The sequence below is a fragment of the Leptopilina boulardi genome, unplaced genomic scaffold (genome assembly GCF_019393585.1).
Source record: "Leptopilina boulardi isolate dan_hultmark-lab unplaced genomic scaffold, ZJU_Lbou_2.1 LbouV2_195, whole genome shotgun sequence".
NCBI lineage: Eukaryota > Metazoa > Arthropoda > Insecta > Hymenoptera > Figitidae > Leptopilina > Leptopilina boulardi.
This window is the reverse complement of record NW_026137746.1, coordinates 827,790-845,029: the sequence shown is the minus strand read 5'-3', so window position 1 is coordinate 845,029 and position 17,240 is coordinate 827,790. Positions and strand designations below refer to the sequence as shown.

Below are 17,240 nucleotides of genomic sequence, written 5' to 3'. Positions count from 1 at the left end.
TAAAATTTTTAAATTATATTTTTTATTTGAAATTAAAAGATTAAGGTAATTAGATTGAAAAAAATTGTAAGTTCCTGCAATTAAGGTTTTAAATTTTTTTTAATTTCTTAAAAACCCTGCTAAAAATAAAATCACAAAACGTCAAAAAATTAGTCAGGATCTCTGATGTTTTGAGACTGTTTTTGTTACGATTGCAGTCACAGAACACCACAATAAGTGAGGTTTAGTCAAAGAATCGTCAATAGTAGTCAGATTTTTTATGAGGGTCAGAGACCCTTTTTTTTGCCATACCATAAATCATTAAACCCTGTGACTATTTGTGATGTTAAATGACATTTCTTTCTATAAAATAGTTTTGAAGATTCCTGACTTACTTCTCATGAATTCTGACTACAAATATTTAAAAATTAAAAAAAATCAATATTTTATCATTAAAAAAATAAATTATCGTACAACATTTTTTTATCTTTACGTTACACATTCTTAATTATTATTTTTACAATTTATTATATTTATTTACTCCTATCGAAGAAAATCTCGCAAACGCAGGGAATCGAACTCACAACCTAACGAACGCAAACCGAATACCTAACCCCTGAGCTAAACTAACCTAACTGAGATCTTAAAAATAGAATACGGTTTTATGAAAATAGAAGATCTTATTACTTTTTTTCAATTTTATCAACATATTTTGTTGATAATTATTATTATTATTTTAAAAAAATTTTATAATTTTTAAAAATTAACAAGTAAAGTTAAAATAGGTATATTGTTATATTGATCAAAAAACATTTGTAGTCCAATTATCATATATTAATGTATTCAATTAATAAAATTTGCTTCAGCAAATATTTAATTAAACAAAAAATTCGTATGTAAATATTATTTGAATTCGAACTTAAAAGAATATGTGTAATATACAAATAAAATAGTCTAGAATAATAAGATACTGTCGGATTGTCTCAAGTAAACTCTGAGCGAATTTTATCAGGTTTTTCGCTCACGTTTTAGCACATTCATTACTATTATAATTAATTATAATGATAAGAATTAATTAATATGCATATATTAATTACTATATTATTAAAATTCAATTTAACATAATTCTTCCACAAATCAACTAAATAATTACTAATTTTAATTTCTCTTTTTAGCATACTGCACTATAATTAGATGTAATATTTGGTTCAAATCAAATTTATATTTAGTGAAAACTGGATCAAATTCGCTCAGAGATTGATTGAGCGATCAATTCATATATTCTATTTTACAAGAGACCAGAATGTTTTTGCTCATCTAGTTGTAAAAAAATAAACTTTTATGTGAAATAGCCAGCGATTTCTAATTTTTTTCAAATATATATATATATATATATATATAGAGTTAACACAATGGTAAGAATAGGTTTTCAACATATGTTGCTTTCTTATAACTAAATGTAAGGAAACTAGCTTACTGTAAAATAATAAATACAAATTTGAAGTAGGGACTTTAAAAGTATAGTCGTAGTCATTGACGCCTTCCCTTTTCTGTCCTTGTCTTACAAACGTGATTCCATATATATTATATGTACGTTAGAAAAGGACAAAAAGAAAAGTATAGGCCAGAAGGATCTTTTATGGTTTTATGGCTTTTCATTGCAAAATTAAAAATTGTTGCATTTGAAAAAAATGATTTTTAAATATTATATTCGTAATGTACATGTCAATACAATTACAACGATATAAAATTTTTTGCAAATATTTTTAAATTATTGAGAATTAATTTTAATTAATGGAGTATTTATTGTATAATCATTATGTAATTTTAGAGTTTTTACATAATGTTTTATATCATTGGAATCGTTAAAATCTATAAATTACAAATATAACATTTAAAAAAATATTTATTTAAATTTAAATAATTTTTTATTTTGCATTAAAAAGTCATAAAACCTGATGGACCCTCGAAAGGACCCTTCTGTTGGAAAAAGGGAATATATAATATAATAGAGTTATATGGTGGGTTTGAGTGGCCTTGGTACCTCTCTTGGAACCCTTTTTACAAAAAAAAATAAAACGTAGTGAGAAATCGTCACTTTTTAGAAAACGTCAGGCCCATAAAAACTATTTAAGTCAGAATTAGTCAGCAGCATCACAGAACATCAAAATAGTCTCAAAACGTCAGGATTTCTGACGTTTTGAGACTGATTTCTGATTTTATTTTTAGCAGGGAAGAAGTAAATATAGTTTTTAAATGTTTTTGAGTAGATAAACAGTGCCCGTTTTGCACCAAAAAAAACCTGTAACCGACATTTACCGACACTTAAAAAAATTGGTTCAAATCCGAGCTAAATGAAAAATAAATAAAAAATATATATATACACCCTCATAACAAAAGGATATCAATGGTCGATATCCTAGAATGGTCCCCAGGATATCTTGGGATATCCCTAGGATATCCAAACCGCCGGTCTGTGGGACATCAACAGGACATCCACAGGATATCCCTAAGACATCCACAAAATATTTATTGGATATTATATCGCAGGATGTCCGTGGGATATTCTTAGGATATTCACGGGACATTTAATATCTCAACATATATTTTTAAAGGTTAAAATTGTTAAGCTAATATAATGAATAATAATATAATAAAAAGAAAAATCTTATGAGCTTCTAATTTATTTTAAATGAAGATTTGAAACGCATTTTTCAAAGTTTTTAAATAAAGTCATGCACTTAATGTATAATTAATATTAATAGTTATTCGTTATTTGCGGGGAAGAATTTATATTGTTTAAAGCCATTTTATTTTCTGACAATATTAAGCATAATATGAATAAAGGAATGAATCACGAATGAGAAAAAAATTAGTTAATAATTTTTCAAATTAAACAACTTTCTCGAAAAACAAGTTGCATTTTATTTTATTTATATAAAATTTAATTCACAGAATATTCTCACTCGTAGTCTCATAATGATTTTAAAAACAGTATCCTACTGAGAATATCTTCTTGACATCCAGAAGATATACTGAGAATATCCTGAAAATATCTGTGGGATATCCTGACGATATCTATGGGATATCTGGAGAACATTTATGAAAGTCTATAGAGATATCCAGAAGATATCCTCAGATATCCATGGGATATCCAAACCGCCGATTTTTTGGATATCCTTAAGAAATCCTTTTGATATCCATAGGACATCCCTAGGATATCTGCGGGATATTATCAATATATCCCAAAATATCTTGTGTTATTTAGGGCATTATAATCAGATTTTTAGTTGTTGTTATTATTTAATATGACGCGATCTGAAGAAAGGGACCTTAGAAGAAAATGAATTATAGGTTATGTTTACGACAGTTTTACTTGAACTAAAAGTTTATTTTTGTTTTTGTAAAAGTGAAATCAGTTTTTATTGAATATTTTGGATGTAATGAAGACTTAAATATCATTAGTTTTCAATACGAGTTAAACGTCTTTGTGTGTTTTCACTTTAAAACGTAACCTATAATAATTTTTTGCTTCTAAGGTCCCTTTTTTCGGATCGCGTCACAATTAATTCTACTTTATAAAATTTTTATAAAAATGAATTTTTTTATAAGATTCGTTCCATTGAAAATGGAAATAATAATAATATATATAAGAATAAATAATGAACTAAAATAAACGCTCCTAATATGGAACACATCGAAAAACTTGACGCCATTATGGAACAATGAAAAATATTTGAAAATTATAATAGAAAATATGTTTTTCGATATTAAAAAAATTATGAGTAATGAAAAATGCAGTGCAAGTTGGGGTTAAAGTTTTCATGTTTGTTATTAATTTGTGAAAATATTTATTTAATATTTATAAGTTTTAAGTTTATAATTCAGGAGAGATTTTTCACAAAAAAATGTAATATTGTTTTTTAATCACATGTTCCATATTATGTACGTTCAACTTTAAGCAGCCCGTATTTATGGAACGCTTGTTCCATGGTCAGGTAATTTTCCTCAGTTGAACATATTAATGGAACACGTTTTTTTTACGTGTTTTTTCAATATTTCCGCACTGAAAATTTAGTATCAAAGTTTCTTTTAATCGAAATATGCAAATTATTTGTGAAATAATATTTTTCATCAGATCATTTGAGTATGTATTCAATGATCAATACCGTTATCATAATTTCATAGTGCCCCTAGCCTCAAAAATGCATTGATAAATAAAAACTGTTTTATTTTGATAAATAACGAAATTAATTTTTTATAAAAACATTTTTCATTGATATTTTTTTAAAACCGTTGCCAATTAAAATTTTTAATATTTCTGTGTAAATACAGTAATATTAGAGTCAGATTGAATGTTCCACAATAGGGGCATTCATTATGGAACACTCGTACAGGTGTGAAAATATTAAAAATTATTAAACAAATCAAATTAATCAAAATTAAGTTTTAAAAAGTGTTTTAAAAATCTACAATGGTAGGCCAATCGATTAGTAATTGTCGATTTTTAATTAGTATACTTGTCTATCATAAAAATACCCTTAATATTTGGGCAACCGAAAAAGTGTTCCATGGCGTTTATCTTAAAGGAAATTAAATTTTCAGAACGATATTTTATAAAATTCCCTGACATTTCCAGGTTTTCAAGGTTTTCCAAGTCTGTGTGGCAACCCTGTAATTAAAACAAGCATAAATTTTTTTTTAAATTAAGAAAATAAATAAACATTGTAATTGTATAATTGTTATATTTAAATTTTCTTCGTAATGCACATTTCTAGATGACAAGTCTGGTAAATGATGACAATACGGCAATGATTTTACTTAGATGATCACTCAATTGCAATATTCTAACATTCGCATCTTTTTAATTCTCTCTCTCTCTCTCTCACTTTTTCTCTCTCATTCAACTTCGAAAACAGTAAAAAAAAAATTCAGATACATTTATATTTTCGTCGTTTTACAATCATTTCGTTTTTAATTTAATTAATCATACAATATTCTTTCTCCATTCGTACACTCATCTCATCGAGTTTCGCATTTTTTTTTTTTCATTTTTATTACAAGTAAAGAAAGATATAAAAAAAATTTTTTTTTCTTTTTTTAAAGTAAAATGAAATATTTATAATTACAAAAAAAAGAGGAATAGATCATAAAATAGGACATATTTGCATTTTTTTTTTCCTCCTATTTAATATTTTATTAACACATGATCCAAGGATCAATTATTAGAAAACTGGAACAAAAAAACTTCGATTCGTATTGAGACGAACGAAAATCAAACATTTGTACAGTTTTTTTTTTTTCGTAATTATTGAAAAAGTAAATTTTTTTTATACATATATACATATATATTATTTGTTAGACCTATATTCAAGGATTTTTTTTTATACATTTTTGGTTTAAATTACAATTATCTTTTTTTTTTTTGGAGGGAATGAGATCTTTTAGTTTTCATTTTTTTTAAATGTCTAACAAAAATTTGTATCAAAAATTTTAACAACTTTTTGTAAACGTGTAAAAAAAGTTTTTTTTTAAAAAAATGAAATTTTTACAATCTTAACCTAAAGAATCAAAAAGAATTAAAATAAATGTCAAAATATGAAAATAAAAAAATATTTTAGTTATTATAAACAAAGTAATATACTACTTTTAGAGAAATTCAACAAACGATAAAAATGCAGTTATTTCAAAAAAAAAAAGGGGGGGGAGGGGAAATAGTGATATTTTAAAAAAAATACATTTATATAAAATGTATGTATGTATGTATAAAACGAAGTAAAAAAAATAATAATAATAATAATAAACTGATTTTCGTTTGTCTCGTCGAAATTTAAATAGTTTTCCCTTTCATTTCATTTTTTTCTTTCGTTTAATAGGGCAATATTTTATCAATAAAAAAATCTTTTCCGATACATTTTTTTTTCTTTTTTCATCTGCATTTATATATATCAAATGACTACTATAATACAGAAAACAGCCGAATAGGCATTCGTTACAGACGCTCTCTCATACCTACATTTAGAATTTTACACAGTCAATGAATTACGTTATTTACAAGTATATATATATATGAATATATATATTTATTTATTTATATTTATATGAATATTCATCTCATAATGTCGGCTTGATTTTTTTTTTTTTTTATTCGCAATAATGTTTATATACAAATATATGCACATAAGACATGAAATGCATATACATGTATACATAATAATATTTATAATAATTATTTATACATACACGTATGTATGATGTCACGATTTTTTTTTCTTTTCATTCATAGTACACAATATAAAACTTTGCTGCAACAGCAAAAAACGTAAATTCTTTTTTTTTTATACAACAAAAAAAAATATTCATACGCGTACAAAAAAAAAAAAATGTCAAAGAGAACAAAAACAAAAAAAAGAAAAAAAAAAGAAAACACAATGTGATTCACTCGCAGCGAAAATCGGAGAAAAAACACAGCTAAACTCGATATTTTTTTATATATATATATATGAAAAGATATTTACAAAATAAAGCATTTCTTTGATGGAATTAAATTTCTTCATTGGACTTTTCTTTTCAAAATTCAATCATTTTACAATGACGCAAAATTCCACTTTTTCTAGTTTACTAAATTTTAGAAAAACAGTGAAAAAAAATTTTGACATTCTTTTACAAAAAAAAAAAAAACAAAATTCTATTTACGTTCTTCTTTTTTACGTTATTCCTTTTAATTTATTAATTTTTCCTTTTATTTTTCTATTTTTATTCAATTCAGTTTCATAATTTATTAGTTTATAATTATTTCTCTGCCAAAAAAAATTGATATGTTTTTATTAACATCAAAAAAGAGGATATCATCAATTTAATTTAACTAAAAATTGAAACTAGTAATTAAAATTGATTGTCAAAAATTTACATTTGAAAAAAAGAAAAAAAAATTGAAAAATTACAGAATAAAACAGAAAAACGTAAAATAGTTGACAAAAAAAAATAATAATAATAATTTGAAAAATATAACAATTACATCAACACTAGAAAGTAAAAAAATGTCAAAATTTTCCTCTACTTAAAAATGAGATAAAAAAAATAACCCAAAAGTAGAATTTTCAAATTATCGCATGCGTCTCTTTTTTTTAACAACAAAAATCCATTTTCCAAATAGAAAATTTGAAAAGATTTTTAAACCTTATCAAAAAAAAAATATTGATTTTACAAAATTGATTGTACAAACAAAAATGCTTTCAAAATATTCATCTGGAAAAAAGAAAAAAAATTTACTTAATTTAATAACAATTTTTTTTTCTTTTTCTTTTTTTTTGATATTTTAAAGCGTCAATTTTTGAAAACTTCGAATCTAATTTGTAAAAACTATATAATATATATATTAAAAAAAACGTCAATTTCTTGTTTATAACTTGAGAGCAATAATTCCAAAAGCTCCTTTTTTTTGATACGATAAAAAATTGAAACAGCTGAAATCGCATCGAGTACAAGAATCATACGCAAAATTATAATAGCCATGTAATTGCAATGTGCAATTATATATGCATAATAATAATAATAATTAATAATATAATAATATTAATTAATAATATAATAATAATAATATAATAATAATAATAATGATAATAATTACAGACTCCTAACAAATACATTCAATAAAAAGTTCCTTTACAGTCTAGATTTCCAGTGACTAAAAAAAACAGTCGATGAGAAACTAAAAAGAAAAGAAACGATAGTTGAGAAAAAAAAAAATTGTTTTTTTTTACTGTTTTTAAATGTGAAAAAAAAATGGGAAGAAGAAAAAAAACGAAACGTAGTCCATATAATAGTGTTAATGATTATAATTATCTAATAACGTCCGTAAAAGTATCTTCTTCACCATCATAATTGATTTCTACACATTTACTAATAAAAAAAAAAAAAAAAAAAAACATTCGCTGCTCGTTTGAGAAAATAAATTATTAACATTAAATCTTGCCTCGCATTTTTTTTTGTTTTATCACTGTTCCGCGCGTTTTTTCTTTCTTTTTTTTCTTTTACATTCGCGAAAAACATTTTTTTTTTCTTCTCTAAAAATTTTCCCAACATCATTTTTTTTCAAAGTAAAAATTGGCAAAATACATGCCTGTTAAGATAAGTTTTGTAGGCCTCTTTTGTTTCTCTTGTTTTTTTTTTTTAAACCTTAATTAACGTACATTTATATCAACTACGTGTACGGAACATTATTAGTCCGATGTGTTTTGTTGTGTTGCTTTTTGTTTTATTTACTTTTCCTTTTTTTTCCCTCCCTGAAGAAAAGTTTATCACCTATATTGAAAAAAGTTGTATTTTTCTTTTAACCAGGTAGTAAAAACTTTACACACACACACATACACACACTCACAAACAGTGTAGAACTTGTGAAATTGATCGCTGCTCATTTTTTTTTTCTTCTTTTTTTAGTTTTTTTTTTTTTTGTTTTTTTAGTAAAACTGAAAGGATCAGAGGCCTGATTCGAAAGGTCACCTGTGACTGTTGTTACTCTGATCGTTCATGTCATAAAGGACTTGTGCAATTGTACGGGATGATTCAACGTTGCTTAACGCCACTCCCGCCAAATGTGGTTCATAAGCCCTTAAGTGTCTGAAAAAAAAGAAAATTAAAAATTATTTTTTTTTTTTAAATTAATAAAATAAGAGACGCACTATTTGTGTTCTAAAAATCTTTAGTTAAAATTTTTATTTGTTCGAATTAGTATTTTGCAGAATTTTCATCAAAACGATTTTCTTTATTACAGAATTTTTATATAACCAAAAATTTACTTCCAAGAATTTTTATTTGATCCAATTTTCATTCGGATAAATTTCGGACAAATAAAAATTCAGCGTCTTAAAAATTCTGTCATTTAAAAATTCGTACAAATAAAAATTCGGATAAATTTTAAATTCAATGAATTGAAATTTCTGTCGTTTAAAAATTCGTATCAGATAAAAAATTTGATTCAATGAGAATTCGATTAAATTAAAATTTGATTAAATTAAAATTCTAACAAATAAAAAGTTATGTAAAGAAAATGACTGTGGAATAAAAATTCGGTAGCTAAAAATTTTTTTTATATAAAAATTCGTATAAAATTGAAAAGTAATGTAAAAAAAAATTAATTATATTCAATAAAATACTTTCAAATGAAAAAATTGTATAAACAAAAATTTAAATTTAAAAAAAAAAAATTCAATTACATATTTTTAAAAATTTTTTAATAAAATTCGTTTTAAAAATTCAATTATTTTCAAAACTTTCAATAAAATGTTACGAAATGTCAATTACTTACAATTCTTTTAATTCAATATATTCAAAAATATAATTTAAATTTTATTATAATTTTTAAAAAAAAAACTTAATTATTTCATAATTTTGTATAAATTATTCGATAATTTAAGTATTTTTGAAATTTTTAGTTAAAAATCTTTTGAAAATAGAAATAGTGAAAACTTTTAATTTCAACTCTTTCAATATTGATTTATTGCTATTAAATCCGTATAGTTGTTATTTATAAAAAAAAAATTAACTAAAACTCTTTCAAATGTTCATTCTTTTTCAAAAATTTCAATAATAATAAACTTCGTCAATAATAATTTAATTATTTAAGCAATTATTAATTTAACATTTGATGATTAATCATTTTTTTTTTTGCTTTTAACACATTAATTTTAATTTTTATAAAATTTATTTTTTTTTTGTACAAAATTTATATTATAAATTTCTCAAAACTTTCATTATATTATTAAAAACTTTGATTGCAGCTTTAATTATTTCCAAATATCGAAATTAAATTTTTACAACAAAATTTATACCTATAAAGTTGTTTCATATTTCTAATATTCAATTAATTCTAAAAATCTTAATAGAAACTATTCAAAAATTTAAGTATTTATTTAAATTTTTATCTGAAATTTTTGCGCTAAATCAATAATTTTTTAAATAATTTTCATAATTTTTTTAAAATTTAATTATTTAAACAAATTTTTAATCAAAATTTTTTTTTAAATTTCTTCAGTTTTGAAATTAATATGTTCGAATTTCTATATTACCGAATTTTATATATAGTAGAATAATTTATACTATTGAATTAAATTTTCATATTTAAGTATTTTTATTTAACTAAATTCATATTTAAAGAATTTTTTATTTAGTCGAATTTTTAAATAATAGATTTTTTTATTTTTTTATTTTTTTTATTTTAACCGAATTTTTATTTAATATATAATTTCTATTCAGGAGAATTTTTATTTTACAAAATTTTCATAATACAATATTTTAATTTAACATAATTTGTTTTTTAATCTAATTTTTATTTAGCAGAATTTTCTTTAATTTTTTTTAATTTAATTTTTTAAAAAAAAAATTATATAATTATTACTTAGTCGAATTTTTAAATAGCAGAATTTACATTTTCTCTAAATTTTATGTGTACGAATTGTCAATTGAGATAATTATCAAATCACCGAATTTTCATTTGACCGAAATTGAAAATTTCCAAACAAACAATCGAAAGAAACATTTTGGCGCGAATTTTAAAATTAACCAATCAAAAATAATTCTGAAAATTGTAATTGGATTACTTTTCAAATTTCCACCAAAACTTTTATGTTGGATATTTGTTCGACTATTTGCAATTTCGGTTAAATAAAAATTCGGTGTTTTAAAATTTCTATCAAATGACAATTTCGTACAAATAAAAATTCTTGGAAATGAAATTTCGGTGAAATAAAAATTCTGACATTTAAAAATTCAATTCTGTCAAATGAAAATTTTGCTAAATGGAAATTTGTTTTTGCTTACTAAAAATTTGATAATTTTTGATTTGACACAACAAAAATTTCAATATGTAAAATGGGAATTAATTTTTGACAGAATAGTAAATTGAAAAAAAATATATATATATATATATTCTTATTTAGACGTACCTTCTGCCATGTGCAGAGTAAATGACTAGGTTTCTAAGGATAAGAGCTGCTGTTAGACGAATACTCTTGGTCACAGGACCTTCGTTGTCATCCTGCAATAAATCAAAGAAAAAATAGTCTAATAAAAACTTTTCCCTTTCAATGGATATTTCTATTATTTTCTCTCCTTAAGGAAGAAAGAAACATTATAAAACTTGTAAAAAAAAAGAAACCTTAAAAACGTCAAATATTAAAATTTTTTAAACAAATTTTCTCCCTTCCTTTTATATTTTTTTAAATTAAAAAATTCGTGCAAAACTCGTTTCTATTTTTTTCTTTTTTTTTTTTTTTTATAAAAGTCAGCCTGCAATAAAAAATTGAGTGCAAAATTAGTTACAAAAAGCATGCCAAATGATAATACGGTACAAGCAAATATATCACTATATATTTATTAAATTTATAATTATAATCAAATAATATTGATTATATAATTAAATTTATAAATTTTTTCATTTTCAATAGAAGTTTAACTAAAATGATTTATAATTTTTCTGTTTCCTTCTTGTGACCAACTTTCAAAAGTTGTAATAATAATATTATACGTTACACTCAAGACATAATGAAACCATCAGCAAAATTGTTTAGTTAATGAAATGTATTTTTTGATAAATATGGATTAAATGATTTTTTGAAATTTTATGATACATTTAATGATTGCTAGTTCATTATTTTTGGTATATAAATTTTAAAAAATCATCGTCTGTCAATTTTTATGGTGAAAAAAATGTCTACAATCAAACTTTAAATGATTGCTTAAAAACGAACATAGCTCATTGTCAATTTTGAAAAATGGTAAAACGAGACTTTACTTACATTAACATTTTTTTTAATAAATTTATATAAATATTTTTAATAAAAACAATATTTATAATTAATTATTAAAATTTTTTATAAAAAAAAAAAATATTTAGAAGATTATTATTTTTAATACAATAAAAATTTATATAAAAATACTTAAAAATTTTATTACAGAAGAGATAATAAATCAATTTTTGAAATAAACTACAAAAAATAAGTAGAAAAAATATTTAATTTTGACGAATCGTGAAATGAAAAAGCTTTTTCTGAAAATAACTCCGGTTGATGAAACACAACTTTTTTGTAAAAAAAAAAAAAATAGTGTAAAAATTTCTCCTAGGCTACAATTATGTAATTTTATATAATTTTTTTCATTTTTACTTAAACTTTTACTTTCAATTTGGACATTGAATTTCATTTACATTTATCAATGAAAAATTTCAGTTAAAATAAAAATCAAAAATAAAAGTAAAAAATGAAAGTGAAATTCATAATCAAAATCAAAGTGAAAATCAAAGTAAAATTACATAATTACACTCCTGATTAAAGTGAAAAATTTAATTTATATATAATTTAGATAATATATATATACTGGACCGTATATATTATTTCGATTTTTTATCTGTTAAAATCTATTCAAATTTTTAAATTAATTTAAATTAATTTTCAATAATTCAAATACAATTCGAATTATATGGAATAAATTGATAAAAATGATGAATTAAAATGCAAAATTCTAAAATATTAAATGAAAAACAAACATCAAGAACACATGAAACATTTTTTTTTTCTAATTGTCATTAACAAGCAAAATATTATTTAAAAAAAAAAAAAAAAAAAAAAAACTTTCTACAGCATGATAAAGCAAATTAAATTATGTATCCTATATTAAATATGTAATTGAATACATAGAAAAATAAATAAATAAATAAATATAGAATGTCCAAAAAAAAATTTCGAATATTGTTTCTGATCGAATTTACTTCCAATCAGGTATCCTAAATAATCGTCGGAGCTGAAAATTATTTTTTTTTCTCTGAAATGTTGTTTATCACAACTTTTTAAACGACACGTATTTTTTTATTTGACTGAAAAAATTATTTTTACAAAGTTATAACGAATTTAATTTTTCAAGTCGGAATTTATCTCAAAATTAAGAAAACAAATAATTTAAGTGTTATAAATTTTTGTCTAATTGGGTTAATTAATTTATTTTCTTTTTTGCCCTAAATGAACTTTAAAACCTCTTTAAAAATCCTACAGAAAAAAATTAAAAATATTCAAAAATAAAAAAAAAAATCGGATTAAAATAAAGAAAAAAATTAAATATCTCAATTAGACAAACATTGAAAAACATTTTTTGTTCATAATTTTAAGATAAATTCCGATTTGGAAAATTAAATTCGTTGTAAATTCGTAAAAATAATTTTTTCAGTCAAATTAAAGAAGAAGTAAAATAAAATTACTTAACAGCCTCTTTGAAAAACAATATTTCGAAAAAAAAAATTATTTTCAGCTCCGACGATGTTTAGCCAGCCTTATTTAAAATAAATTCAGTCATGCAAATTATTTTTTTTGGGTACGCATGATTATCCCATAAAAATCATTAGTTACAATTTTCATTTTTAAAAAATTACATATAATTATTCATTTTTTTTTTTTTTTTGACAAATTTTTATTTTTCAAATTATCATTTAACAAAATTATTATTTAAAAAAAATTTATAATTTACAGATTTTTCTAAATTTGATAAAATTTGGTAGAATTTTTATTTTACAGAATTTGTTCTTACACAACTTTTTATAATTTAAAGGAATTCTAATTTAATCGAATTTTAATTTAGCAGAATTTTCATTTAGGGTCAGTCGGGGTAAATCCGAACGGGGGGTAAATCCGAACGCTAATTATTTCAGCTTAATTAAAATTTTTAAAAATAAGTTCGATATGAGAATTTTTACCTCAGATCCTCTTGAAGAGATTCTAAGTATTATCCCATTTTTTGTTTGTTAATTAGCAACAGCATAAACAAAGATAACAAGTATTGCAAAAAAGATTGAAAATCAAAGATGACACTCTTTCAGTATTTTGTCTCGTATTTGAAGAAAAAGAAGCTAAAAATTCATTTTATTATTTATAATTGTTTGTTATGAATACTAGAACAGAAACTATATTTGATTTTTGCCTTCTGTAAAATTTTATTAATAATATCAGACCGTTCGTATTTACCCAAGAAAATTGGAAAACTGGGGTAAATCCGAACGGTATTTTTAATAATTTTTTTTTACATCAAAGGCACACAAAATTGTTTTTATTTGATTACACTATTATTTTAACATTATAAAAGTACATAGAAAAAAGTTTTTCTTTCTATACGTATCCTCGTTAGTAATTAATAAGCAGAAACTTAATCTCTGTTCTCTCGAAGGAGTGTTTCAATTTTTTTGCCAAATGGTTTGTTGAAAAAAGTTTTTCAGGATCTTAATAAAATTTGGTATTCTACGGTTTTTGGGGTCGCTAATTACCAATTTGAAGTCAGTTTTTCAAAATTCAAAATGGCGGACGAGAATTAAAAAATTCATTGGATTCGCTCGAAAATTGTTACTCGGAGGGTTTCAGGGTTAGCAAATTTGATCATTTTTAAAAATAAGTTTTAGGAAAGTCCGCCATTTTGAATTTAAAAAATTTGACTTTTATTTTTGTATTTACATTCAATCACTCCAAAATACTTTCTGTAGCAAGTTTTGCAAAAATCCGTTATGATTTGATAAAGTTATTGAAGGTTTTAATTGTGTAATGCATTTTAATTTTTAACCTGTTTGATTTTTGTATTTATATATGATGCATTATTACATAATAGGTTTATTATCGTATTTTTTTTGAGTTTTTATATAAGTTTAACAATTGCAATACTTTAAATTTATTTTCCCTAAGATTTTTCTGAAATACAGTGGCGTTCGTATTTACCCCGGTATTTTAGGAAAGTTGCAAAGTATCGAGGTAAATACGAACGCTAAGTTTCCTGCGATTGTAATTTATCAAAAATTTTTTCTACCCCATAAAATTGTTCTATGGAAGTAAAGTAACAACTTCATGCACCAGAATACCGGAAGTATTTTTTTTTTAAAGAAAAAACTTATGTTATTGTTGAAACTTACTAAAAGCGTTCGGATTTACCCCGGTTGACCCTAATAGAATTCTAAGTTGCTCCGAATTTTTAAATACAAGAATTTCCAAATTCACCATATCTTATTTTGTCCAAATTTTTATTTGTACGAATTATTATTATTTGCTAGAATTCTTAAATCGCAGAATTTTCATTTATCCGAAATTGGAACACATGAATATATTCTAAAACTCATTAATTAGAATATTCATTTTATGGAATTTAATTTGTCATAATATTATTTTTAAGCCAAATTTTTATTTGTTCAAATTAGTATTTTGCAGAATTTTCATCAAAACGTATTTCTAAATCACAGAATTTTTATTTTCTCGAATTTTCATTTACCATAATAATAGGTATTTTAAAGAATTTCATTGCATAGAATTTTCATTTGTTCGAATTATTATTTCATATAATTTCCATATAACCGATTTTTCACAATACAGAATTTTATACTTAACCGAAAAATCATGTAACAAAATTTCTAATTGATAGAATTTTCATATGTCCGAAATTGCAAACGGCCGAACAAACAATCGATATTGGCGCGATTTTTAAAATCAACCAATCACAATTTTATGAATAATTTTTGATTGATTGATTTAAAAAATCGCGCCAAAATCGATTGTTTGTTCGGCCATTTGCAATTTCGGACAAATGAAAATTCTATCAATTAGAAATTCTGTTAAATGATTTGTCGATTAAGTAAAAATTCTGTTGTGTGAAAAATCGGTTATATCGAAATTATATGAAATAATAATTCGAACAAATTTACAATTAATCTGAAAGAATAAAATGAAAATTCTATGCAATGAAATTCTATCCAATAAAAATTCTTCAAAATGCCTATTTTGTTAAATGAAAATTCGAACAAATAAAAATTCTCTGAAGTGAATTTTCAGTCATTTAAAAATTCTGTAATATAGAAAATCAGTTAGATAAAAATTCTGCAAAATTCTAATTCAAACAAATAAAAATTTGGCTCAAAAATAATTATGACAAATGAAATTTCATAAAATGAAAATTCTAACTAATAATTTTTAGAACATATTCATCCGTTCCCCGAAATTGCAAATGTCAAAACAAATAATCGAAAAAAAAATTTCGTTTTTAAAATTTACCAATTACGATTTTCTTGATAATTTCCAATTGATTAATTTAAAAAATCGCCCTAAATTCATTTTGTTAATAGTAGATATTCAGTAATTCACAATTTCGGACAAATGAAGATTCATCATTTTAAAAATTATATCAAATAAGAATTCGTACAAATAAAAAATTCAGCAAATGAAAATTCGAGGAATTAGAAATTTTGACATTTAAAAATTCGTATCAATTAACATTCTATTAACCTGTAGACTGCCGGAATTTCTAAATTTAGGCTTTTTTGCTGGATTTTGTTAAACTCCGACAGGCTAAAGGTTTAATTAAAAATAAAAATTCTGCTAAATTAAAATTCGGTAAAATTAGAATTCTTTAAAAAAAAAAAAAATTGGGTAAAAAGAAATTTTGAGAAATAAAAATTCTGCCAAATAAAAGTTTGGGAAAAATTTTGTTAAGTAAAAATTTGTTTAAAAAATAAATTTTGCTAAAAAAATAATTATAACTGATAAAATTCTTTAAAATGAAAATTCTAATTAGTTTTATGAAATAATTATGCGTTTATCTTTTTTTTTTTTTCCTATTTCAAGGCAAATTCTACAGGTACGGAAATAATAATAAGTTTTTTTTTGCAACACAATAAAATCTAAAATGGCGCTGAAAATGATAACACAAAATTAATAACGATAAATTCTACTACAACTATATATATATGTATGTAAAAATATATTTGAAATTAAAATAAATTAACGTGTGTCAAACGAAAGGAAATAAAAATATTTAAGAGCGAAGAAGCAAGCAAAGAGGTAGCTGAACACACATACACTGCAAAAAAACAGAGAAAGAGAGAGAGAGACAGAAAGAAAGAAAGAGCGAAAATGAGAAAGAGAGACTGCGGATCGGATGTTAAAACAAATTTAGTAAACTCTTTTTTTTGTATTTATTCTTTTTGTTTCGTTTCCACAGTCACTTTTGAACTAGTTTTTACCTGTTCTGGCGGAGGATTTTGCCCAGGTCTGGGAGAAGAAGTGCTTGTGATGGCTGCAGCGGGCTTAGTTGGCCTTTGCTGCTTTGCCAAGAGAACAAGAAAGTCAAGTTAACTTCAAGTATTACTTTTCAAGTTTAAAAAAAAAACTACATTTTCTAGATTAATTAATAAATAAATAAATTATTGACGAACATTATTAAAAGAGAACATACACACAAAAAGAGACGCT

General features: G+C 23.0%; 2 protein-coding genes across 7 annotated transcripts in view; one reads left to right on the top strand and one right to left on the bottom strand.

Moving 5' to 3' along the window:
• LOC127278136 (beta-1,4-mannosyltransferase egh) overlaps nt 1-17,240 on the top strand; it is a 282,071-nt gene that overhangs the window by 156,494 nt on the left and 108,337 nt on the right. The window lies entirely within an intron of this gene.
• The window catches only part of LOC127278121 (AT-rich interactive domain-containing protein 2), a 93,691-nt gene continuing 81,155 nt past the window's right edge, over nt 4,705-17,240 (bottom strand). For 4 of the 6 annotated variants that reach the window (XM_051299665.1, XM_051299664.1, XM_051299668.1 and 1 more), the window contains exons 17-19: nt 17,012-17,089; nt 10,923-11,014; nt 4,705-8,598 (exon numbers count right to left, since the gene is read on the bottom strand). In XM_051299665.1, the coding sequence (XP_051155622.1) occupies nt 8,478-8,598; nt 10,923-11,014; nt 17,012-17,089 (291 nt within the window). In that variant the 3' untranslated portion in view covers nt 4,705-8,477. The remainder of the gene's footprint in view (nt 8,599-10,922; nt 11,015-17,011; nt 17,090-17,240) is intronic. The other 2 variants (XM_051299666.1, XM_051299670.1) reach the window with 1 other exon arrangement.